This window comes from Vidua chalybeata, chromosome 1 (genome assembly GCF_026979565.1).
Source record: "Vidua chalybeata isolate OUT-0048 chromosome 1, bVidCha1 merged haplotype, whole genome shotgun sequence".
In the NCBI taxonomy this organism is placed as follows: Eukaryota; Metazoa; Chordata; class Aves; order Passeriformes; family Viduidae; genus Vidua; species Vidua chalybeata.
Genome location: NC_071530.1, coordinates 42,965,599 through 42,991,811, shown reverse-complemented (window position 1 = coordinate 42,991,811; position 26,213 = coordinate 42,965,599). Strand labels below are relative to the sequence as shown.

Here is a 26,213-nt window from a genome sequence, read left to right as displayed (position 1 = left end):
ATTCTGCAACACATGAACTCAAAGTGACACCATGTTAAATCACTTCTAGGTTATTGTACATTTCCAAGTTACCTGCATCGGGAAAAAAGGGGAAAGAAAAGGCTAAAACTATCATCAACCAAACAGACTAAAAGATGACTCTGACTGTTCATTTAAAAAGGAAATACATGTTTCTAATACATATTAATTCTAAGATATATTAACTTAGCAGTTATTTAAGTTATTGAAGTACTGTCTAAATATAGGAATAGAATTGGTCTTGAGTGAAAACTTCCACTTTTTTTAAAAAAATGAACAATTCTCCTCTCTCAACCTCCAAATTCAAAAGATGTAGCTTCTGCCAACATAAGCGTATGCTGTATTCGTTTCTAGCTTTCTACAAGCTGTAGATAGTAAAAAACTGTAATCAATGAATATCAAATTTCTTGTTTCCACCTACTAATTTGTTAAGAAATCATCTACATTCCAAAAAGAACCTGAACTGCTGTGGTAACACCAAGTCCATTTGAGAACCTCCAACATTTTTCATCACAAATTTCAATCTGATTATTTTGGATATTACCTAATGAACAACTAACGATGCCACTCTGGAACCATTTAATTTGTTTTCAAGCCACTGCTGCCGCAGGCATCCCTCCCCCCTCTACTGTCTGTTGCATGTACACAAGCTCCACCCCTTTGTTAGTACTTACAGCTGCCTAATCCATGATGAGCCAGTCCAGGGTGCTTAAACTCACTGCCTCCAAAACCCAAAATCTATTCACTGATCTTCAATCTGATAGCTTAGCAACTAAATCCATTTTTGTCATTAAAAAAAAAAAAAAAACACCAAAACAAAAAAAAAAAACACCACCCATGAAACCCACTAGGAAATTCAACTGCACTTAAGTACAAGACAGAGAAAAATTATTGATCTGTCAGGATTTTATGAAGAACTGAAGTACCTTTTTCTAAGAAATAAAACAGTCTTCACTTACATCTCCCTATTCATCCAAGCATCAAAATTATCCTGAAATTACTATGGACCATAGGCTGAAGTTAACCATTATCTTTGAAGATTAGCTAAAATTAACTAGGACTCAAAACAATGAGGATGAAGGAGGATTTCTGAATCACCACACAATGTTTTATTACACGCAGCAAGTCTGGTCTGAATTTTTGTACCAACCTTCCATATGATTTTGGGAAAATCTTTTTTGCAGGAAAAAGATTACTTTGACCTCTTCCATTCAGGTCTTGATGATATGAAAATAAATCCTACCTAAAGGCTTTAAAAACAAAACAGGACTCCTATTTAACAATTCATATTCGTGGTCATGCTCTGACCTCAAAGAAACTCAAAGTCTATGAAACCTGTTATTTATTTTTCTACTAAAAGGTAGACTTCTACAAGGTAATCTTGATTCAAACAAACAGCTTAAATCACAATGTAAAAGATGTTGATAAGAGGAAGAAAAAAATTTAAGACTACATTACAAAAAATTACTTCAAATGGCCCAGAGGTATCAATGGAGAGATCCAAAATAGGTATCGATGGAGAGATCCAAAATTTACAAAACCATATTTTGTCTATGCAAGATTTTGTTAACTGCCCACAGTTTAAGAAAAAGCTCCTCTTACAGAAAGAAGTCAAAAAATTCACTCTTTCCAAATGGAAATACAAACATCATTCCTCTAAGTCATAGGTTTATGATCAGGCAAAAGTCTTCCTATGATGGGAAAATCTCTTTTCCCCATTACCACGAGAAACACGAATTTTTGCAGGAATTCAATCAACCCAACACAAGAAACAGGAACCACAAAGTCTTAAGAAAAACATTAACTAGTCTGGAGATAAACACACAATATGAGTACTGAATTAACACCAAAAAACATCACTTTTCCTAACCATCTCATCACTTCCCCATCTTGAATATTCATTCAAACACAGAAAGGAAATAAAAACCACAATCTGCCCTCTCTTGCTCAATATCCAAACCTAAGAGACTTTTCAAACACATACTTGAGTGAAAAAAAAGAGCTTAAAAATATTCTAAATGCAATCTTTGTTATACAAGATTACTAAGGTAATTCAGCTGTAGCCAGGAAAAAAATACATTAAGGAACATCAAGAGTGCTGAGAAGTTCCAGTATGAAAGCTGTTGGTGTCTAGCTGCCTCAAAATGTCACACTGATAGAAAAAGAAGGGCTCAGAAGTACCAAGAACACCAAAACAGACATTATACAGTTGTAAATACCCAAACCCATCTGGAGACTCAATTAATTATGAGATGGAGGGATATGGAAGCAGAAATAGTGGAGAAGTAAGTGGAGAAGTAATTCATGTGTTCAGAGAACCACGCCAGTCTTTTTATCATACATCATTTTCTCCTACCCCCATAAGCCTACCCCATTTTGAAAACCCTCAATAAACAACAGCCTTTATTTTGACCTTTGAAATATGCATCTGATCAAAATATTTTCGCCCAGTCAAAGTTTTTTAAATGTTATTTCTATCATACAAATATTACTAATTGTTACACAAACTTTATTTATTCCATAAGAAATGCCATTTTCATAAGAAATGCCTTTGTGCATTTGGAAGACTAGAACAGAGCCACACTATCACACACAACTCAACTGTACACTCAATCTATGATACACTATTTATTTGGTAACAGAACTGTAAGGTATTACAAGTCTTTCTGCCATTTGGATTTTGGCACACAGATATTTTTTTTCCCTTAACTGTAATTATATTCAGTGGTATTATCTCTGCTTGCCTTCCCCTGCTCCTGGGCGTTGCCCATTCAAAACCCTTTTGCTTGCAACAGTGACTGCAATGCAAAGGCACTGACCCCACTTCTGTCAGCTATCCAGACCCTAAAAACGAAGACCAATCTGTGCTCTGAGCACTTCAAAATTCCTGCTACCTAAGAAAGTCCATGCTTTTCCTTACAAATATCCAGCTGGAGGCCATGATCAGTAGAATTTAAAATATTCTAATATGATTTTGAAGTTAGAAAAAAGTTCTGAAATGCCAGATGATTACAACCTACATACATAATTTTCAACATGGGCTGGACTTCACAACTACCACAACTTTCCAGTCATCCACAACAACCATATTTCAAAACAGAAAAATATTCAATAATAAAAAATAATATAGGTCTACCTCTCAATTCAGCTCTTCATTCAAGTCATAAAAAAGCACTCCTCTTTTCAGACAGGGGATAGAGAAAAAGGAGCGTCTAACATGTCATGTAACAACCTGTAGCAAAACAAATCCAGTAGCCACCTAAACCCCCACCCATTTTCAGAGAATAGTGATGACATAAGGGGGGGTATCAATGGTTCTTTTCTTATATATATAGTAATAAAAAGAAATTTCAGAGATTTTCAACATACAGAGTCAAACAGAAAGAGAAAAACAAAATGAAAAAAACAAATCAATGAAGTTCATAGTCACTATCACAATGCAAAGGGGCTTAAGGGGCTTTCAAGGTTCCCAGAGCATAAACTAAAGGCCAGCAGGAGAAAACTGAAGTAATTCCCCAGGTTAAGTAATTTCCAAATGAGACAAGAAGGGGAAAGCATAATAGAGCAACTTCTTTCAGTACTCAAAACTTCAGTATCACTTTTTAATTAAATACTGTCCAAGAGGGCAAATTTGAGTCATTTTCAAGAACATATAAATACACAAAATATTTCAAAGAAAAATGCAACTAATGCTTCTCAATCTCACCCTGAAATAAAAACTTAAGAGAATCATATAAATGAAGCAAATACCAAGCAACTAATACTGAGAATCTTCTATCTAAATAAAATATTTCTATTCCAAACACACGGAGCACTAAAACGCACAATAGATATTTTGTATATGAAGAAAGAATAAAATCTGTCTGACAATTAGTTCAACAAGCATCAGCACAAATAAAGAAAAACGATGATGCTACAAATCTTAAACCTCGAAATGCAGATCAAAATCCCTACCACATGATTAGCACACGAGAGCAACCCTGCGAACCCCTGGAACGGTAAAACATACACACGCACCAGAAGGAGTTGTCACCAAATTGCATGCAAAAATCCTCTTAGCTCCAATGAAGTCAGTGACTCTGATGAGACCTTTACCTTCATTTTCCATCGAAATTGTACTTGAGTCGATAGTTACAAAAGTCTTTAGCAACAGCAGCGCTGGAGCGGGAGCGGAAAGGTGAAGAGAGAAATGCCCCAAGATCCCAGGCAATCACAGTGCTCCCTTTGCCCCCACCTGCAGCAACATCTGCAAGAAAAACCAACGCTAAAAGAGGAAAAAAATATTAAATAAAAAAAAAAAAAAAAAGCAGCCCTATAGGCTGCCCAGCGAGCCCGCAGAGCTGTCAGAGACCACCGAGGATGAGGATTAGGATTCGCCGCCCAGCAGCTCCAGCAACACGGAGGAGCAGCGCCGCCGCTTCCCCCTCGCCACCAGCGCCTCTAACAGCCTCGTCCCGCCCGGGGAGGGGCGTTCGCTCCTAAAAATAAACCCTCACCCCAAGTAACCCCCCCTTCCCCGCTCTGCCCGCACCCCGCATCCTCGGCGCCAGGCGGGAGACAGGGGAGCGGTGAAGGGGAGCGCTGCCTGCCCGAAGCGACCCCCGCCCGCAGCCCCCTCGGCCGCCCCGGCCCCGCCCGCACCGTAGCGCAGGCCGCGGGGCAGCGCGGGGGAGGCGGCTGTGGCAGCGCACAGAGGCGCAAGCGGCAGCTCCGGCACGGTGCCCGCCCCGGCCCCGGCGCTCGGCCGCGCCTCTCACCTCGGAGTGTCGGGGCGGCGCGGCCGCATCCCCGCTCCGCTCACTTCCGCGGGCAGAGGCGGCGGACGGGGCGGGGCGCCGCGGCGGAAGGGCGGGCGGAGCCCACACCCGCCCGCTCCCCGCTGGCAGCCGCGCGATGCCGCCTCCGGTACCTCCGCGCGGCGGAGCAGTTTCAGCCGCAGCGCCGGGCAGCTCCGCAGGCTGCGGGAGCCGAGCCGTGCCGCGGTTAAAAATGAACGCGTGTGAACGCCCAGCCCCTGCAGGAGCCGTGGAGGCGCCCGCTCGGTGCCCACCTCGCCCCTGCCCGGGCTGCAGCCGCACGGTGCCGCGAGAAGGCGGATCCGGAGGCGGCGTTGAGCGGCCGGCGCGGGGAGCGAGGAGCAACGCGCTGTGCTGGGGGCCCGGCCCGTGCCTTCGGCCCCGCCGCCAGCGCCGGCAGCCAAACCCGGCCCTCCTGGCGTGGGAAAACAAGCCCGTCATTCCCGCTCGCCTCAGAGCGCTGCTCTGCTGCCCTCCCATGTAAATCGGGGTCACGCACACGGAGTAGAATCAGAATCATCAAGGCTGGAAAAGAAAGGCCTTTAAGATGGTCCAGTCCAACTGTGCTCCCAGCACACCCCTAAACCACTAAACCCTAACACTCAGTGCCAAATCCAGACCCCTCTTGAACAGTTCCAGAGACGGCGAGTCCATCACCTCCTTTATGGGAATCTCCCCAGAGTCATCTTAAGGCCTTAGGTAGCTCCTATTAGTTACAGTACAGCCAGACTAGGCTGGCAGCCCTGGTTGGTTTTGTGCCACTGCATTATCATATGTTAGCAAAACATATGATGTAAATGTTAGCAGAAAAAAACTCAGTTAAAAAAGTCTTAAAACACATCAGGTAACCATTTTAAAGGTAGGTTTTCGCTACCAATTATGGAACCTCCAACCTCTAACTAGTTGAATTCTGAGGGGAAAAATGCTTTATGAACTCAATTATGTTCATCTAGACACCAAAGGAGTATAATTTGAAACTATAGTTGCAATGCTAAGCTCTTCAGCTGGGGAAGTTTTTAAGTAAAAGTAACTTCCACTGAGATGATTCATTTTAATTTAAGATATGATGTACGCTACCAGCAAGAACAAAATACCTTTCAACTCTCAAGGTCAAAATCTAATGAAGACATGCTAATTGTAGGCTTTACATCACATTTCTAAAGGAGCAGTGACAATATGGTCTGAAAAAAGCACTTGCATTGACATCTCATGATTAACAACCTGTCACCTTGGCTTTGTTTTTCTTAAGCAGCAGAAGAAACCAAACTCAGTCTTTGTCAGTTCATAAGCAACATTTAACAAAACTGAATTTTAGCATTTCAAATGAATCTCACAACCCATAATAGCATGCCCCTTGAAGCTAAAGAGCATCCTTGCTTCTTCTGAAGCTTTTGAAGGTAACTTTGAGTGCTAATGTAATATAGATTTGTCAATATATTTTGATAAGTAAAGAAGAGTTATAAGTGTTACCCTAAAGTAAAGGCTCCAGATATTTGCATTCAGGAAATTAAGATGACAACAGGCAGGTTAATAGTTTGAAATTACCTAGTACATAATTTCTGATCTGCCCCATGTATTTGCCATGTTACTTGAGTATCTCCATGGTTACTCCATGAAGTATCCCACTACAAGTAGCAGTGACCTCCGAGACAGCACTTCTGTTAATTTGTATGTAAGCAAACTAAGAACCCTTCCATGACACACATGACATACTCACAGTTGTAATGCCACAATTTCAACACAAAACTGATGCACCCAACAAGAAAAACATTTAGGTACTTTGTTAAAACAGGTAGGTCTTGCTTTCAATATCATATGCTATCATTAAATATTAAAAACTTAGGTAAATATTTCATGGAGAAAAGACCAAAACCTGTAGGTCCTAATACTGTTTACATCCGCAGAATGTTTGGACTTCTTTACATTGTGAAAAGTTTTGGGGAGAAGAGTGGGAGTTCCTGAACATTACTTAGATTGGTCACAACAATCTGTGTTCACAAACATTCTGTGTTCTCATATCTCACAAGAAAAAAAGTCAAAAGCAAGTCCTACTCTATAGCAACAACTAAAAAAGTTTCATCTTTGAGGCTTAATCTCTTTCACATTATGTACATCTACCAATACTACAGCCTGTGATGCTGCCAGGCAGCTGGGAAGTGCCACTTCAGCATTATACAAGGACTATATTCATCCTTGAAAATGATATTGCAGTTTCTGCCATATTCCACACGTACAAACAGTGGCTGTTTAATAAAAAATGCTCAAAGTATTTTATTTACAAATGCTGGTAAATGTTGTTTCTTCAAAAATCCCATCCTTGATGTGAGCTTGATTCACAAGAGTATTAGGACAGCCTTAATATCTTCAGGAAGCCTCATTAAAGCGTGTGTAAAGGCATTATTTGGCAAACCAAAGCACATTATTAAAATATGATTGTAGAGATAAGTCTGAAATTAAAAAAAGGCTTGGCTTACAGTAACCTGTCGTAGCCAGTTGTACTCACAAACTACAATAATATTTGGTTTACTTCTTTTAATATTTAAAAAAATCTTGCAATGAAATGCTCCTCTGAATTTCCAGTAAGCAAACATGTCTAGCCCAAATAGAATAATTCCAGTGAAAATATACACAAACAGTCCTTAAATGTCACAGTTAGAATCTTTTTTTTCAAAAAGTACTTGAAAGGATATGCAAGACTGATAGGTTTGGAGGGGGAAAGAATGAACACTGCTGGTTGATAGCATTTTCTCTTTCTAGTTCATAGTCATGAAAATACTTCATAAATGCAAGCAAACCTTCTGGAAATAGGTTTACATTCAGGAGAGCAGAGTTTCATGAGAGTTCAATGGCAACTTAAGCAGTTCTGCAGTTCCCTGCCCCAGGCGTTCTCCTTCTTTTGCTACGTTACCAGGTTTCAATGCCACACAGCACCACCTTAGTGTTCTGCATCAACAAGAAAAGGTTCCTGACACCCAACAACCACCACCACCCCATCCCCTCCCTGTCATTTCCCCATGAAATTCTCACAATTTACCTCCTATCCATGGCCAAGTCAGACTTTGTCTTCTGTAAGTGGCTGTCAGCAGCAGGCAGCCACTAGATTATTTCAGACCCACAACCCCAAACTGACCCACAACCCCAAACTGACCCACACCTGAATTCATGTTGGAAATGATTCATGCCTGGAATATTCAGTGGATATTCTGGACTATTCAGTGAATATAGATTACTCTAATTAAATCAGAAGTAGTTGTTCTGGAATAGCCAAAAGGGTAGAACAGGTGTGGGGTGCATAAATAGGTACTCCTGCTTTCAGTACTTTCTCTTCTCCCTTAAGCTTTCAGAGCTAAAAACTAATGACTTGATAAACAGAACTGGTTGTCTAGGTTTTGATTACTTGTTGGGTTTTATAACAGGCAGCTGTAAAAAAGCATGCATAACTTCTGTATGAATCTAGAAGCAACCCAAAATGCTGGGTTTAGCTATCTTTCTATTTCTTCAGAAGAAATAAAGGCCTCTGGAAAGCTTGGAAAAATTAGCTTTAAAAAATTAAAAAGTAGTAAATACATTACATTTCAGGAAGCACTATCAATCACTTGGAAGCAAAAAAGGGAGAATTCACTCTAATGGCATTAAACAGATAGGCCTTAACCTGCAGTTTGTTTATATGCAAGCTGAACTTCAAGTTTGGTTTAGTCTTTGGGATCTTGATCAATTCAGCTTCATCTCAATGGCTCCCACATGCTACAGCACTACCAAAAGCAGCAAAATGTATTTTAAACATAACAAGGATACCTATAACTGCATGGTTCACTGATTAGAGATTTATTACACAGAATTTTGTTGAAGTTACTCTTCAGACCATGACAGCATTTGAAATACTTGTTGCTCTGAAGTGAGCTTCCAGATTCTTAAAGTATTGTTTTATAGTATCCTTCTCAAGATGCATTTGTTTGAAGTTTGTCAGTGTTGAGTAATGCTACTGAAATCTATTACAAATTTTGTTAATCTCATAGGAATTTATTTATACATTATAACAAGAGGTGTTTTTCTGAGCCATATCACTGATAATACTTTAATATGGACAAAGCTTTCTATAGGACTTCAGTTTGGGTCAGAAAGGGTTAATTTATGATCCTTCTGTCAAAACAGGCTTCTCCACTGCTTGCTTGCGTTGCTTTAGGTATAACTTAAACAGCCCTCAATACACTGAGCATAAATTAGTTTTCATGGAAGCAAAAAACTGATTTCTGGTAAGACAACTTCCATTTGATTTAATCAAATTTTTTGTTCTCTTTCATCTGGAAGTCAAAAATGCACCAGTGCTTTTAGAATCCTGAGAGTTCTTGTATGACTGGAGTCAGGACAGAGGAGGGATGATACTGGAGCTTCTCATGTACATGCTTTAAATGGCACATCATTTGTAAAGCCTTTGTTGCAAATTTCATCTCCACATCCTTTCTATCCATGCTTTTCAACTGATAGCAGATAGAAGCAATCACCTCATCTCCAAATTGAATTCTCCAGAGGAAAACACAAGGCAAGTCCACCTAAAGTTCAAGTGGTTTTTTTGGTGTGTGTGTGTGTATGTATAAAATCAGTTCAAGTTTCAAAGAAGAAAAATGATACAGTTTTCCCAGCGGAAATAAGTGTTCGTTTAATTTTATAATTCTGAGCATGTTAAGATGTAAGAAACATAACTACGTTTTCAAATTACCTTGGCTCAGCCCTGTCTTGACACTGTGCAATTATGCTAATTAAGGAACTTTGGTTTATGGGAGTCTTAAATTATATTTCACTGATTTTTAAAGCACTTGAATTTAACTGTGTCATCCCATCCCTAAGCAGCATCCCTACCAATATTCTACATTCAGAGAAGGGGTGCTGCACCACAGAAGTTTAAGTTGACATAAAATCAGGCTTCTGTGACTGCCCTTGTGCTGGTGCCAAGTTCTGCATTGGCCCTGACATTTTCCTCTCTTGAAAACCCAGCTCAAGAGGACTGATCTAGCCAAGAAGAAAGCCTGCCTCAAAAAAGGCTCTACTGCTGAACTCCCAGAACTAGTGGAGGAAAACAGTGTAGAGCAGTGACAGGACTAAAACCTTTAATCAGTTTGAACTGTTGTGAATGTATTCTCAAAGCATTCAAGCAAATCAGCTTTAATCTATCCTTCAGGCAAAAACAAAGTTAATTCATCTTCTGACCATAGCACTCAACTTATCTCAAACCTGCATTTCATCTTCCATACTTTTCTTCTTTAATACCTTCCATCTCACACGCATATTCAGTATTTACCTGCTATTTTCTTCCTTCAGCTGCACAATCTTGAAATAGTTAAAAATATTAATTGCAGGTTTTCCAGAGAGGTTTCCCTTCCCTTTATTTAGGACTCACAGAGATCTTCAGCTGTTTCTGTTTTCCCCTCAGTGACTGTTTTCAAAGCTAACTACTCCAGTAAAAGTTTCACTGTTAATGTGGAAGCTCTTACAAGTGCCTCTATCCTATCTACTGGAGGCTTCACATTTCCAGAGACATTTTGTGAAGTAAAGATCTAGTTTCACATTGCCTGTAAAAGACAGCCAAGAAACATGTGCTCTATAATTGGAATATGCTGTGAAGCAAGTTACTATTGGAAGTCTTGGCTGAGGCAGGCAAAATGCCTTGTTAGGATGTCTGCTACAGGACAAAGACTCCACTCCTCTGCATTGCCAGCTGCAGCTATCATCATGTTGTGGCCTGAATACAGCAGAAGGTGGAAAACTCTTCCCTAGTAAAGGTTTATGTCTTTCTGAAGGATTACTTCAATTTATAACATGGCAAAGAAGGCACCCCATTTACTTCTAAATTATTTCAGTTATGTTATAGCAAGCTGTCTGTGGTGAAAGAAGACATTTCAACAATGAAACTATAAACAGCTAAAAAAAACCCAGCAATAGCAAAGTACTTTAATTTGAATTGATTCAAGGTTAATGTGACAAGAATTTCAGGAATGCTGCATATAAAACATACAAGTATGCTTGCCAAGACTCTCTTGGAAATTCTTCTTCAAGACTATGGGTGAGAGCAAAACAGGGCAAAGGTAATATTCAGTGAGGAGCTGGCAGTTAATAAACAGGTGTTTACATAGTTATACGACTTTTGCTCCTGGCAAGAATATGATGGTTTGTTTGATAACATACTTAAGCATAATATGTTGGGCTGTGAAATTTTATTCAGACTCAGAGCCAAAAAATGTTATCAAGTGAAAGCATGTGGCAGCTTTTCAGGTTGGAAGGAATTAGTTACAAATTTTTTGTTTTACCGGAGAGCCCATATACCTTTTTATTTTTAGTATTACTACAATTTTCATGTAAATTGAGTCAAATATACAGAGGATTTTTCCTCCCTTATGTCTTAAAAAGAGTGGTCTGAGGTCACATTTATAAAGCTGATAAAGTTTATTGATAAAAGCAATTAACGTAGCGTGCTTCTATTGCAAATACGTGCTCTATTGCAAAGACCACTAACTTTAAGATACACCCAACTGGTGAATTGAAAGACTAAATCTGTGTTCAGATGCTTTCTTAGTCAAAGTTAACAATAAGACTGCGGGGGGAAGAATAAAAACTGTACGCACAGGTTATGTAAAATTTAGAAACTTAGTAAAGTACCCTTAGAAAAAATACCCAGATTTAACAAGGTTGTTTTGACCTCATTCCCTATCGAACTACACAAGCTTGTGCTAGGACAAAGTGGAGGTGGGAGCAAGTTCTCAGGAGTGTTCCATACCACTGCTAATGAAGAACAAATTTCAGCACAAGGGAATTAAAAAACAAACACAAATTTCACAGAAGGCTCCTGTCTGCCTTGAAAATAGATGCTGAAATATTACCCAGCAACATCACCATGTTTAGTTAGCCTGACTCTAAATAATAGATCACATATTCAGTTCATGCATCACCAAAGGTTGGACACAGCCCCAGCTGAAAGAGACAGGAGTGGATATGGGAGGGACAAACCCCACAGCTATATCATACAAATTGGGAGAGTATATTCTAGCAGCCTGTCCCAGTGGGAAGGTTAAAATGGCCCTGAGGTGCCCCTCTGTCTCCCAATAATTCAGCAGCTAACGTCAGCTGCATTCTGCGCATCTGCAACAAGCCAAGAAGCACCAGAGGAGGATTTAATTTAAAAAGAGTTGAAACTCGTATCGTAGGCCCTCCTCCCCACCATCTGGCTAGTGGGGACATTCAGTACAATTCAGCATGACAACTGCCTATTCAGAAGGAAGAAAAAAAAATCCATTTCTCATTCATGAAAAAAAATAGGCAGTTCTCATTCCATCTTTGAGGGCCTCCAGCTTAATCCAGATCTGTTGAGGAGTTCTGAGGATACAACTCTATAATTAGAGTACAGAAACTGGTAGTAATAAATCAGCAAAAATCTTGTTTCCTATTTGAAGTTCAGGCTTAAAGTAAATTTTAACCCTGAATTTCCTATATGCTATTTAAAACTTGACCAGAATATTTTGCTATCTAATGAGAGGCATGGTTTTTATCCTACTTCTTTCATATGTCATATAATAAATTTAAGGTCAGAAGATTATCTCAAGTTGTATTAAGATACTGTTATGAGAACATATCTATCACATCACATCAATACATTGTATCTTTTATATTTATATGATTTCTATTATATCTATGATTTACTTAATAATAAATCTGCTTATCTGTTTATCTATTATTATGTTATACCAAATAATAAATCTATCCAGCCATATATATATGACTTACTTAATATGCAGAAATAAAAAGATACCAATATGTAGATGTTTCTGTTTCATCGGTCATTCATCTGTGGAAAATCACCCATCCAGTGAAAAAACAAAACAATAATTGGGAGCCTCTGACACTGTAGTAGCAACATGGATTAATCAGAAATCACTTACGTGTGTATGCATTGAGAACCAAAATCTTGATTTTGCTTCTGTTGGAGTTGCAAAACAGCACTCCTGGAGTATTTTCTTCATTAGATACACATTTCAGTAAGCCAGGTACTTTTAAGAATTCATCTTTCATGTCTCCCACAATTTCCACTCCAAATTGTTTTCCCTTTTTGAAAATTTGATCTTTGGTTGTTTACAGCCTTACATCTTCAACATTTATGTACAGTGATGCTGTTTTTCTCTTCCAGGGACAGATTATAAAGGATGTAGAATAAACTAACCTTGGTGTTGCAGTTTTTCCTGTTTATAAAGTCTATTTTATCTGAAACCATAGCCTCACTGCAATATCTAAGGAGAGAGAGCTAGGTTTGAATAAATTAAGCTTTGCATCAATTCAGCTGTTATATCCTACAAAGTGTAATCAAGACACTGCTTCTAGGGTCAAAGTATAAAGAATGCAGAACTGTAGCAGAGAAGCTGAAAATTGGTGAGGAAAAATAAAGTCTCATTTCAAACTTGCCAAAACCTCTAAAACAGCATTTCCTTTTGCAGTTTGTAACAAAAGGAATATCACCATTTCCTCCTCCTAGGCCACCTAAAGAAGTACATCCACGCTGAAGAAAAAAACAAATGACCTCATTTTTGCAATTCTGCACACAATGGCTTCTGATCCCAATGGGAACTTCTTAGCAAATATTTTCTGATGACTTTCGGATTTATTGCAGGTATGCAAGCTTCACAAGCACTTCTCTTTAAACAGAACTCTTTTCTCTTTTTTTGATATATTTAAATGATTTTGAAGTAGCCTAGTCATTAGTGACAGTAATTCCAAGCAACCTTTTAAAATAGCTGTGGCTGACATCCTGTCCTTCCATGTGAAATTAGCCCTGCCCAAACACAGAGCCTTTTGCAGCACTCTACCTGAAGGAGCAGCTACATGAAATTTGGTCAGGTTTAAAAGTTTCCAGCAGCAATGCCAGCACTTCTGAGTCCTATACATAGGATGGTTGCAAATACTATTTTATTTTAGCCCTTGGTGAAAATGCCTTGTGTTACTATGAAAGACGACCACTATTATTGAGATTGCTTTTTCTAATTCAGGTTCCCTGCTTTGTCTTCAGGGCTGGGCACAGGCTGTAGCTGCCTATAACAAACTTCCTGTGGATGCAAAGCAAATACCATAAAGAGGCTTGACATGGCATGAATGCCAGGGGAAGGTCACAACCCAAAGCCTGATGCCTATAACATTGCTGTGTTTAAGCTTTTGTAGTTCCTGGGCTTTAATATTGTATTGTTTGATATTACAAGCTGTTTCATGGAACGGTGCCATTTTATCAAAGAAGTTTGCCTATGCTGAAAAAAAAGCTTCTAATCCTTTTTGTTGAATAGAAAATCTGGAAGGCATGAACCTCAGAACTTGAATAAAAAGGCCAAATGAAATTTCTCTGAAAAGAAATCAGAATTTGAAAGGGTAATTCATTTTTGTAATGGTTGTGATTGACAATGCTGGAATTTCTAACACTCAAAAACATTTTCACCTAGCCCTTTTTAATGCCTTTTGAGCAGTTTCTGCTCTGATTTTTAAAAAAATATGGTTAAAAAGTAGTGCTGTTATATTTCTGTTTAATTTCCTGGGGAGAAAGGTAAATAAATATATGTGATACTGAGTGCACATGAGCACAGTAACTCTTAACTGTAGCACATGGTTGGTACATCTGATATGCAAGAAACTAATTTGATAGGGCACAGCTGAGGAAATTCAGTTAAGAAAACAGGAACCAAGCATCTGTTTTGTTTGACTGTCTCAGAACTTTAAATGCTCCCTAAGCTTTGTTGCTTTCTTGGGTTCCTTGTCTTTTCATGACATGAGAAATGCTAACATGAAGGCTTCAAAAATTAAATCTAATCCATCTGTATCTGGCAGACACATTCTTATATGAAAAAGAGAGGAAACTGTGGGATAAGACAGATTTTTTTTTTTAGTTACAAATAAATTGTTTAATTTGTAATCAAATAAAGCTTCAGTGATTGAATATATCTTCGTTTTCAAGTTTTTTCTCTTGCTTTTCAATCCTTGACATACTTGTGTTTACATGCACTGTTCTACCAGTTATTTAAATAAAGCTGTAAAAGTTGAGCTTAAGGATTAAAGAGAGAATAAGCTTTCTACTGCACAGCCTATTCTGTTAAGGTTTTTCATTTCACAATTTTGAGAAATGGCAGTCAACCTGCTCCACTCCCCTCCCTTCCCAAGCAGCACCTGTCAGCAGCAGCCATTCAGTCTTGATACTGGCCTAAATTATGAACTGTCAAAATACAGAATGGTTTGGGTTGGAAGGGACCAAAAACATCATCTGGTTCCAACTGCCCTGCCATGGGTAGGGACACATTTCACTAAACCAGTTTGCTGATAGGGCCAGGTTGGATAGGGCTATCTGATTGATGTGATATCTGTGTCACAAGAAGTGCCTAAATGAAAAACAATATTTTAGGAAACATACTACAATCCCATTTAAAAGGTCAGTGGTATAAGATTTCTTCAGAAGATCATCTCAAACTTAGACTCCAAAAATAAATGAGCATTGACCATTTAGATTAATACTTTTACAACTTATTAAAATAAGAATTTGAATAAACCATTAGGAAATAGCTGCCACAGTCCATCAGCAGTTAGATAAGTTCTATTATTTCTGTTTGGAAGGCAGCTCCTTCTTGCTTTTGTGAAAAAGGCAGAAGCTCAGTGCCTTATGATTAAGATCCTTGCTTAGCCTAGTCATTTCTTCAAGTGCTTAGTGTTAGTTGCTGGTTTCTTATGGCAACACCAAAACCTGCTCATCTTAAAACGTGTCTGTATAGGTAGACATAGCATATGTTTGAAAAATTGTCTGGTCATGTCTGACACAAAGCAGTGTAGACCCAGCCTATGATTGACATATAAGATGGTGATTCAACAAATATGTTTATCTGAAGAGGCAAAACATTCATTCTTTGATGCCACTGATCACGATTCAAGCAGAAAATCTGCTTTGGGTAAAAAAACGAAGAATCTACACATCCTTGGAAAATTTCATACAGTCCTGACAGGGATTCCTATATGACTACAGGAGAAAGTCTAACACAAAGCCAAACTGGACCAAATGGGGATTTGTTATGATGCAGTCTCCCAAATATTGATTTAAGTGAGCTTAGGAGAAGCTCATGTGACAAAGAAGATACTTGAGCTATCCATCTCTGGCAGAAAATTTAGAGTTTTCCAAATGACTTTGTGAACTGCAAGGAACTGTTAGATCATAGTAATTGTTTTGACACAATGGATATAAGTATAAAATATTAAACAACATAATATCCATCAGCCCCAGAGAATCCAAATATTTTAGATTCTGGAGATACCACATCCCAGGGATACTCAGCACTAGGAGCTTTTTATGCTTCAGAACACAAATAAGAGAAATGAAGGAAAATGTTTCATTAGGAAAATTAGTCAAGCCTCTATTTAACCACAAAAATTGGAGTGCCTTAGTCTTTTAAAGCAAGCAGCATTTTTAAAGTGCTTTTAAATTTAACATATACATTAGTTTTTACATACCAACAAGTAAAAATACCACTGTTGTAAACAAAATTAACTAGACATTGATAAAGCTATTACAATGAACTTTTCATTAATAGCCATACAGATTTCTTAGCTGCCCTAGTAGAGTAGTACTGTGAGATTTGTAATACTCATGTATTTCATAGAGAACTTTCACTATAAACCTGAGGCACCTACACCAATGTATCTTTAGATACAGAAATCTTTAGAAAAGCAAAACAAAGCCAGAGTGCCTCTCTCTTTTCTTACTTTTTTTTTTTCCTAAGGCAGCAGTAGCACTTGAACTATCACAGCCATAATAAAAGCATTATCACTGTTACAAGATCAGCAACCACAGATGCCATCTCTCCTGAGAGAGCCATCTCTCCACACTATGAGACAGCATCACTTCCAGCTAGAAGTTAACCTGTGTGGAATGGGAGGTATTGTTCATCTCAGAGTAGAGATCAAGTGCCAGCTATTTCAGCAAAAGCTGCCAGATCTTTTACTGGATAAAGTCATGTCCTGTTCAGACCTTTAGCTGCATCCTCAGTATCTCTTCTCCAGGCTAACTAACGAGATGTCTGAAGTCTTTCCCACTTGGAAGAGATGATTCTTGCAAAAGTCTTAGACTGTCACATGAAACATGTACTTTAAAATGCCTGTAGTCCTGTAATTTCAGGAATTTTGTGTCAAACATATGTCAGATTCAGTTACACTAATATTGCTTGGCATACAACAATTACATTTACAAAGTTGAACAGTGCCAATTTGATTCAACTAATGTAGATTTTAAAGCTGTAAGGAATTATTTATTTCAGTCTGACTGCATATGTAACAGAGAACTTCCACCTGTAAACTGCACAAGGACTACAACCTCTATTTCATCTGTTTAAAGTCTTTTATAAACATTTCTAACCACAATTTCAGAGTATGGACTGACCATGGATAAATTATTCCAGATGTTAAATATAGAATGAAACCTTATATCCTATTTGCATGCAGCCTGTGAGCTTTTTTCTCCTTGATTAAAGACCCATCCTTTGTGAGCACTGTCTTCCTCAAAGATCCTGTTAAGTCCTCAGTTAGTTTGAGATAAGACCTTGACTTGAACAGCATTGCCATTTTGGGGGAAAACTAAAGATAAGGCAAAATAAGAATGCAGTAAACAAGAAAGCATCTGATAAGCTCTGTTAGAACATCCTCACAAGAGGATCTGTACCCTGTTTCTACTCAGACCTTAGAAGGACCTACAAATCCTGCCCAACAGACATTTGAAGGAAAGACAGCTTAATGCCACTCACCATAGATGTTATTATCCAACTTTACTCTCAATTCAGTCACTGCTTTTTAAATTAATTTGGTTGGTAAACTTGAGAAAGACAAATATATTTTAATGGCAAGAGCTCTCTCATGACTAGGGGAATGTCCTTCCTGGTCTTCAGCAGTTTGGTGTCCTCTGGTTAGCTGACTTAGAAACTGACTGAGCTGCAGCCATCAACCACTACCCGGGATAGGAGTCAAGGATGTTCTCTGTTACCCTTTCCAAGGTAGGCTTTGGGAATTATTCTTTTGAATAATTCTTTTGAGAGGTGCAAACACTGATGGGAGCTTTCCCAGCACACGAAGTGCTGCTGATTATTCTCCCCTGCGTGATCTGTTTGATGTAATGCTGCTCTTAAACGCAGTTTTAATAGGATGCCTCCCCTCTTACCAACCAGCCTCACCTTCATTAAGCATGTGGGTGTTTCACATCTTTGAGACTCTCTATCCATGAGTTCTGCAGTTACTGGGGGAAAGGTGCAGATACAGCTCATTTCCTTTAGAAAAGAGGCTAGGAAGGGTTCTGCCAGAGCAGTTGTGTTAATTGTTAAAGAAACATACTCTCAATGTCAAGCACAACGTAGAAATCAGCTCTGAGCTCCCAAAGCTCATTTGGTAGGCTCCCTAAAGGACAAGGCCTCATCTGTTAATTCTCCTGTATAGAACCTCATTGATGGTATCACTCTTATGCACGAACTAATAGCTAGAGAAATTACTATAGCATTCATCTTGTGGCTGGTGTGTAGCTGAGAAATAATTCTAAAGAAGCATTGGCTGGGAAGGATGTAAGAAATGTCTATTTACTGCTGAGATTCAGGAGGAAAGATGGTGGTTTCTCTGCACAAAATGTTGGTTCTTCCATTTCCTTTAGCATTGGTCACACACTCTTTGGAAACTGATTGTGAATGAAAAAAAGCATCCTGTAGTTTCTTCCAGGAAAAGATTTTATCTGAGTCCAGCTGGAATTTTCAACAGGAAGTCTAAGCTTTATGGCCATGTTTTGGAAAGAGGTAACCTTGCAATACTCTTGAAAAGTAATTTCCTCAAATGTTAATGGGATATACTCTAACTAGCAACAAAGGCAAAAGAAAATCATTTCTTGTTTTGCCAAATGAATTGAAAAATGTTTTCAAGGAAAGGAGATAATCCTGCCAGCATAAACACCATTAAATAAGCCACATACATGCCTTCTATTGTTTTTTATCTAAGCTGAGAGGCTGCTTAAACATGTTGAAATAATAGGCCTTTTATGTTTGACAAGAAAATAAGTGGCATGTTTCATTTCCTTACTCAGACTGAATTAATATTAAAGGCCTCATACCTTCCAAGAACTTAATCATAATCATTTTAATGGAAAATTCAATGTATAGAATTAGATAAGAATTGCTCTTAAAAAAATACATATTCTCCTAAGAAAAAGCTATAGAGGTCTAGATAAAAGCCTCATTTAGCCAGAATTACCTCCTAAACTCTACTGTGCTGTTAAAATGTCACTTGTTCTCAAACAAACTCTTAACATGTAGCCACAAAACACATTTACATACCATTTCTATATGGCTTGTTAAAAAGCTTTCAGATTTCTTTGCTTTAAAACATTCAAGTTTGAATTAAAACTAAGAGAAAAATCTGAAGATCATAAATAATTACATTATTAGATCATACTCATACTCCCTGAAGTCCATGCTCCTGGGCCTTGTGTGTTCAGTCAGGAATGATTCCAGAAGGTGATCCAAAAAATAAACAATTAATACACGGCCAGTATTGAAATAGTCTTCTTAAACCATATTCTATTCTATGGTTTAAGAACTGAAGTGAGCAAGTTTATCCTTCTTAGTATAAGTCTGGATGTTCTTATCTATACATACGTCCTTCTTATAATCTCTTTATGTCTTGGACTTCATGAAAATCCCCGGTAATTTCTAGAATCTCTAGTTTCTGAACAATACACATTTATTTCCCAGCTTTAGTTTTTACTGAGATATTTGATGTCTAATGCTCTTACTGATGATCAGTTTCTAAGCAACTGGTAAACAGGATTTTTTAGTTGTCAGTTTCCAGAGGAAATTGCAACTCATTAAAGTGAGCATGCAAAGCTAACCTCAGACTGTAGCCATTACACTTATTTTCATGTTGTATTTCATTTAAAATGTTTGATCAGAGAACAAGTCTCCTAGGATGCATAGCTTTTCTGGAACACTACAGTGAACAGCAGTTCTTCAACAAGCCTCATTACATTCAGTGCACAATATCAAGCAATGTAAAGAGAATGAATAGTAGCACCACATTCAGTTCATTTTGTATTGATAAAGCTTTGTGTCTCGGGACTAACATGCTAATAACCACATCAATGCTTGTTTTGATTAAATGGATTTCTTCCAGCAGTAGAAGCAGCAGTGACAGAAGTATATTGCACTAAGGATATTCACATACTTATGCAAGTGAAATGATTAAATTTAGCATCAAGTTACAGGTTTCTCTATAATTCAATCTCTAATTCTCTCATTCAGTTCCACCAATGAATGTTTAAGTTACAGCTGGCTTGTGCATTCTCTGAAGTTCAGCTATCAGGAAAAATCTTGAACAATTCAAAAGTTATTAGCCAACTTGCCCTGCATGCAATCTTTGCTTGTGATTTTTGCCTCTGTCACTGGACAAGAGTCCAGTCATGATTACAGACATTATTATGACAAAGAGATGATTATGTGCATCAGACAAAATATATCAGAACAGAACATGACAATAGCACAGTTAGAATGTGCTAAGTTCTCTGGAACCTAAATTTAATGGCCACTGAGATCAGAAAAGGATGAATAGTGAGAAAATAATAAAAACCCTCAAAGAAAAATGCAGTCATCTACTGATAACATTTATTAAAAGACATTCAGTCAGTGTTAAGCAAACCATCCCAAGGACTTACCCTGCTAAATAAAAGAATGTGATCCTCAGAAATAAAGAGCTTATTTTCAACACCATGCAGGGCAGCTTCCAGAGCAAAACTGCACTCTGTGTTTGTAGAGTCAAAGCAGCAAGTGTTACTATGTGGTGAGTATCAGCCCTGCCAAGATCTGACAAACCCAAGGAGAATGAACACGATGTTTCTTTAAGCATGTAGTGCTTGAGCTGTTAGCCATTGTAAAAACATTAGAAGCAAGAAAGAAAACAATGAACATTACTGTACCAAAAGAGGAAAAGCAGATTTCCCTCCCACCCACCCCCTGCCAGTTACAGCCCTGGTACTTTTTATTTCCAAAATATATAATGGCAAAGGAATGTGTCTTTCTTTGCCTGATGACCTCTGATTTGGAGAAGTGAGCCATTCAGCATAATTTAGCACACAGAGAAAAAAAAAGTTTAACTGTTTCAAAGGAATGCAGAATTTCAGTTCTTGTTATAGCTCTGATTCTTCTGAATGCTCATCACACAGCTTAATACCCATATTGGATGAAAAGGAACAGTAACTCATCAGAGACGGCCTCATTCCAGACTCACCCCTTCTCTCCCCGCTCATGCTAAATAGCTTCCATTTCCTTGTGAAACAGCAACAGCCTCAGATTACAATTCAGTTCTCCTAAGGATACTAATGTTGCATTTACGTTAAGAAATCATGACCTACCAAAACATTCAAGAATTCAGGTTACAAGCCCTACTGCCAGGACTGCAACCTTTTATTTAACACAGATTTACACGACAAAGGGTTTAAATACTGACCAGTGCCTACACCTGATCTTAGAAAAATAGAAATCTCTTAGAAAAGATAAAGCCTTTACAGAATAGAGAACAGCACAGCACAAAGCTTATGTCTAAGAGAAGAGTTAACAGAGGGAAAGTCTGGTTTATTTTTAAATTTATTTTATATACCTATTTAGAAATTAATTCTGTTAAATATACCCCCCTTATCATAACAAGTAGATTCAAGACCATGCTGAATATAAGGAAGTTTAACAATATTTTTACACAGCTGGTATGGAGATGAGTGGTTCAAGATGAACTGGAATTACACTGAAAACAGCTCATGACAGCAGTGAAAGATGGGCTTCTGTGATCTTCAAGAGGCAGGTAATGACTACTTTAAGCTTCATGGTCTCAGTGCTTTAAGTCTCCAGTTATTTCCTCAGAATCAAAAATTATTTATTCCCAGAGCAAATTTTTTTTCAAATTCACAGTGCTCTCATAAAATCCTAAATAGAACCATTACTCACAGATACTGACATTTAGAAAGCAGTGCAGCTAAACTTGTGATCCTCCCCTTTAACATACGGCTAGACTACCCTCAGGGTTACAACTGAAGTAGTTCCTTTTTTTAATTTGCTTTTACCTTTTCTTGAATCCTCTTGGCTTTCACTGTCGATATAAGTTTCCAAACTGCATGGATAGGAAGCTTTATAAAACAGGAGAACACAGACTTATGCAGCAGATTATCCATAATTTAGGCAATTTCTCTTACTGCTTCCCTGTTTGGAGGTCTGAATGCATGTTTTCCGCCTCTTCCCAAAGACTCGTAGTCCTCGACTGTTGCACAATCCTTTTCTGCAGAGCAACTGGTAAAAATCAAAACATCAAATGCAGAGCCTCCAACAAATGACTAGTGTTGAAGTGCCACAAGGGCAGTGTGAGCTGCAAGAACTGAGGGGCAGTTCTACCAAATGCAAATCATTTCCCTGGCAGCCTGCTCAAATAGCTCTACTTCTGGTAAGAACATTCTGCTGCAAAAATCAATTAACAGTAACTAGCTCCTGATTTTTCCTAGCCCCCCTAATGCCTGATGCCTCTTAAAGCTTGTTCAGCTGCAGTAAAGAGGTTAGAAAACTGCTGTTTCCAGCACATTCACCCCTCCTCCTCAAGCTGTATTTCACCGACTGCACTGTCTGGTTTCACTTTTGTTTCACACACAATCCTGTTATATGGATTTCAGTCAGATTAATGCTTTGGTTCATTCCCTGCTTCCTAAACTGGAACTGCAAGGCACCAGTTACAGAACATAACAGTGCAAGCTCAGCTAAAGCTTAGCTTGCAACTAGGGGCTTTGCCTTGAATCTTACCTGCAAAGTCATTTCCTTTCAAGTCATTGCATATGTCTTTATGACCCCTTCTCTACTTTGCATTTTTGACCAGCAGACAAGTATTTGTCTGGCTTTTGTAGTGGATGGAAAAGCAGCAAAGCACATTTCCATCAATTATCATCCTAAGTTCTCAAGTTTCAGAGTTATGGAAGTTTGGGTGGATGTCTCCCTCTCTCTTTTGTTGTTGTTGACCTTTTATGCAGAGAAGTCACAGAGCTGGATTCTTATTACAGTAAAGCAGTTCAGTCCTCACTACAACTCCAAGTCTTTCCTAGGTATGTCTCTGTGCATAATAAATTATATTAAGGTCAGTCTCTACCCAGGCCATTCTATGATTCTATTATTTAGATCTTGGCTAGTGCTACAGAATTTATCCTGAAGCTATTAAATACAGCTGCTAAAGACTAACCAGCCAGAGAATGTTATGCCCCCCCCTGCACATCAACATTTGTGGGACACAAAAGAAATAATTTCTTTACCTTGTCAGCACAGTTTGTGGAAAGTAATCCATATTGTAGGGAAATAATACTGCTTTGCGGGACTCTTCTCCCATTCCTCCCTTTTAGGTCTCACAGCTACAAAAAAAATCTTTCAATGGATTCAGGAAAGAATCCAAGACAGATTTACATGTTTGTTTTCAGTGTTAACTCATCCCACACTACTTGCACATATCCCTCCCTTCAGGTTTAATGCTTGACACAGGCAAACATTCTGACATTTCATGCTTGGAAATGTGCCTTGAACAAATCCTTTTTGTGTTCCTAAATGACTATTTGGCTGCTTATACTTCAGTCCATCTGTTTGGATGGCACCAAGCCTGCTTACAAGGTGATCTTCCTGTTTCACTTCCTATCCAGAGATGCCAGCCAGTTTTGGGCTCTCGGCACAATACCTCTCCTGCCCTCACTTTGGTACAAAGCCCTGCTGAGTCAGAATCACTGTTCCTGTGCATTATAAAATTTGTTGGCACTTGTGTGACTCTGACCACCTGAACAGCAGAGGAAGAAAACTGGAGTTGTCAGCACTGTAAATTGCCAAGCACACTCGTTACTGTGAAGCCAGGAGAATGTTACAAAGATCAGTGACACATCGTAGCATGGGAATTTTAATTGCTCTGCAAAACCAGGATCCCCACAAGCAGAAGGACAGAAATAGTAAAAGCAAAAACACAAGCCACAGGCATAAAAGAGTCAAGCAGGGGAAAATACTGAGCTCCACTTTGCTCTGGTGGTTCCTTTAAAATTACATATACTAGGACATATTTGTTTTATATAACCTCAGACTCAGACTTTTACCTAAAATCACAGTGTTATGTTTATGCCATTCCCTGCAAAATCATACCAGGCTGAAGCTGCTTCTTTGCAAAGTTCTGAAGTGCATGACCAAGCTCTTTCAGAGGAATGGAGCACCATAGGCTTGTTTCAGATTGGCCTAACAACAGTGTTTCAGCAGGAGCTTGTACACTTACCCCTTCTGTGCTGCATAAGGGTGCTTAGGGAGCACAAAAGGAGACATCTGCAGTAATCCAGATGGATGGAGCCTCAGAAATGTTGGACAACATCACCTGTTTGAGCCATACCTTGGCAAATATCAGAATTCTGCATTTCTTTGATTAGCACCTAAAGTCTTTATTGAAACAGAGAGAAAGATTTCTTAACTAGGAAATATTTGACCTGTCAAGATTAAGTCAGTGGGTACATATCACAAATGTTCTTCCTCCCTCCATCCTGTTTAAGAAAAGCAGTAACAAGCCAAGAAAAGCAAAGACAGGCTTTCAACAAACAGTATCAGCTGTCAGAATGTTTTAGTTTAAGGGTTTAGTGAAAAAGTCTCCTTTCTCTGGTGTAAAATAACGTGACAAAATTTCCAAACATGTTCTGACACCTGAAAGAACGGTTTTTTATTGTGCCCTGTGTTTTTACTAAAGAAATACCCTCACTTCTCATGCCATGATATGTTTAAAAGAAAATAGAAGAAATTTAAACATTTTGACTCTGCCTAGGAATTAATCAAATTTATACTAAAATTATGATCTATTATGTGCTCAGAAAACAGCAAACAACGGAGACTAAACTTCTCAGCTCTGGCCTGGCAACTACCCAGTATCAACAAGAATAGCACTAACCTATTTGTTCAATTAATTCTTGTGGTATCAGTCAAGGTGAACTGAGCATCTCCCATACAGCACTTAGACAACCTCTGCCCTGTATTATAAGCTTCTCTAATGACAGTAACAAAATATATCACTAGCAGCCAAAATCTAAAAACAGCATCCAGGTCCTGTATAATAGTAGCACATAATTCTCTTTTCACTGAATAAATAAAACCTGCACCAAAACATAGATATGTATGCATCTGCATAGGTATATGTGTATAACTATATAGATGTAGGTGCTACTTATATACACAATGCCCCCACCCTGAAAACACATTTAAGGAGCTGGTGAACAAACACAGACTTTGTCCTACTACTCAGTGCAAGTTGCTGGCAGCAGGACAGGCAGCAGTAGGTAATTCTTGCTGACTGTGAGCCATTTAATCGTCTTCTCTGATCATCTTGGTATCTCAGCCAGACACCTTTGCCTTCTAAAGCCTCTCATTGGAAAGTTCTCTATCCCGAGGAAGCCATGGCATTTGGGTCCTTGAAGCACATCCTATATGTATAAAGGAAGTATTGCATTTTGGCTTTGTGTACTGTCAGAATAAGAATTTGCTTCTTCCCCCATCTCCCCCCACCTCATTGCTTTGATAAATAACACAGAGCTGTTAGTCTAACATTTTCAACTATTCTAATTTTCTGTATTTTTGAACAGGATTTATTAGTTTAATTCTAGTTAAAACTTGATCCACTTTTTTTTTTATATTATGCAAACTCTACTTTTGATATGCATCACTAATCTAGATTTTCTAGGATTTTAATGCTTCAATTTTAGCTCCATGTCCACTAATAGTCTCCTGAGTCCAAAAAAGACATGATTATACTGGAGCATGTCCAGAAAAGAGCCATGAAGATAATCAAGGGACTGGAATATCTATTATGGGAGGAGAAACAGAGAGCTGGGACTGTTTAGTCTGGAGAAGGGCAGGCTCAGGGGGATTTTCTTAATACGCATAAATACCTGAGAGGCTGAAATGAAGGAGGAGCTTGACTTCTCAGCAGTGCCCTGTGAAAGAACTGGACGAAATGGGCAGAAACTGAAATGCAGTAAGTTCCATCTAAATATGATTATTTATTTATTAAACCACTGTTATAGTAAGAAGCATTGAAACCTGCTGCTAGAAAGGTTGTGGGAGCCTTCAACTTTGGAAAAGTTCAAAGCCTTTCAATCAGTCCAGAGCAGTCTGCTCTTTCTGATTTTGCTTTGAGCCTGGTATTGTACTACACCATCTCCAAGGAGTCCCTTCCAACCTCAGCTGTTCTATGATTCTGTACAATTATAAGCTATTACTAGAAAAAAACCCTAAGGATATGCAAATGGCATAAGTAATTCTGTGTAAAAGTAAGTGCTTTTTAAAGAAAGAG

At 38.5% G+C, this 26,213-nt stretch overlaps 1 protein-coding gene across 7 annotated transcripts in view; it reads right to left on the bottom strand.

Moving 5' to 3' along the window:
* ATP2C1 (ATPase secretory pathway Ca2+ transporting 1) overlaps positions 1-24,216 on the bottom strand; it is a 68,282-nt gene extending 44,066 nt beyond the window's left edge. For 2 of the 7 annotated variants that reach the window (XM_053937447.1, XM_053937455.1), the window contains exons 1-3: positions 24,159-24,216; positions 23,170-23,265; positions 21,946-22,168 (exon numbers count right to left, since the gene is read on the bottom strand). In XM_053937447.1, the coding sequence (XP_053793422.1) occupies positions 21,946-22,053 (108 nt within the window). In that variant the 5' untranslated portion in view covers positions 22,054-22,168; positions 23,170-23,265; positions 24,159-24,216. Of the gene's footprint in view, positions 1-4,035; positions 4,055-4,113; positions 4,265-4,775; positions 4,885-21,945; positions 22,169-23,169; positions 23,266-24,158 lie in introns of those variants that run through there. The other 5 variants (XM_053937466.1, XM_053937482.1, XM_053937476.1 and 2 more) reach the window with 5 other exon arrangements.
* Positions 24,217-26,213: the final 1,997 nt, after the last annotated feature.